Below are 899 nucleotides of genomic sequence, written 5' to 3' on the forward strand. Positions count from 1 at the left end.
TTCGCATCTTGGTACACTGTAGTGGCTCCCTGAAGTTTCATTACCAAATGCAACGCATAAATTGTTTTCTTGATTTGAATCGATCGAAGGATTTCTGTCCTTTTCCGGATGTATCTGCTTCATATGCAATGATGGAGTAAGCCGTGATGTACCGGGTGAAATGTAATATCTTCCAACCGTTGAATCATCTCTATTCGTCCGGATCTCAGAATTCAAAATTGTCTGCCGTGATGATTGTTGTTCTTGAAATCCAGCTGATGTGACATACACTCTTATATTGTTTGTAGTAGCAAAATGATTAGGACTTGAATACGGTGGAGCAAATGTTTTCAATTCTTCAAATACTTTTCCACCGTCCTCTTCATTGATTTCCTGAAATATTTCTTTTATTAAATGCTTCCGGAAGAAGTTATTGTGTCATTGTTCTATAAATGCTTTTGTAAAGTTAAATTAGATTTATATTCACGTAAAGATAACTTACTGGTATTATTACTAGAGGATCAGTAGACAGGGACGGTTGAATCGTACTGTATGGATCAACTTCCGATTGATATTGAAATGCATGTGTGGTCGATGTATCATCATCGTTCAAATATATTGGCAATGTATCGGAGTGGACGTCGCTTGACATAACACTTTCAAAAGTGTCATTTACATAACTGCTCGAGAATTGTGATATCTGAACTGGTGCAGATTCAGTGAGATGCGGAATCGATGCAAAATCAGTTGATTGTGGTTGTTGTTGTATTAGATTCGATGACAACAGTTCCATATTGGAATTCGGTTGATCAATTTTACTCCCTGCTGATCGTTTTACGTTGAATCTGTTGCAATCTTGCGCTGATCGACTTTCGCTATCGTTTTGCCGTTTCAAATATCGACTTCTTATCGAAGTTCTT

The 899-nt window shown here is 37.3% G+C and overlaps 1 protein-coding gene across 1 annotated transcript; it reads right to left on the reverse strand.

Moving 5' to 3' along the window:
* Positions 1-44: 44 nt before the first annotated feature.
* Positions 45-772, reverse strand: LOAG_16066 (ecdysone receptor; the record flags this gene model as incomplete). Its single annotated transcript, XM_003151554.1, has 2 exons — positions 45-372; positions 482-772. Coding segments are annotated over 2 exons (618 nt in total), but the record flags the coding sequence as incomplete, so codon positions are not given.
* Positions 773-899: the final 127 nt, after the last annotated feature.

Source organism: Loa loa, assembly GCF_000183805.2.
Source record: "Loa loa unplaced genomic scaffold supercont3.3844, whole genome shotgun sequence".
In the NCBI taxonomy this organism is placed as follows: Eukaryota; Metazoa; Nematoda; class Chromadorea; order Rhabditida; family Onchocercidae; genus Loa; species Loa loa.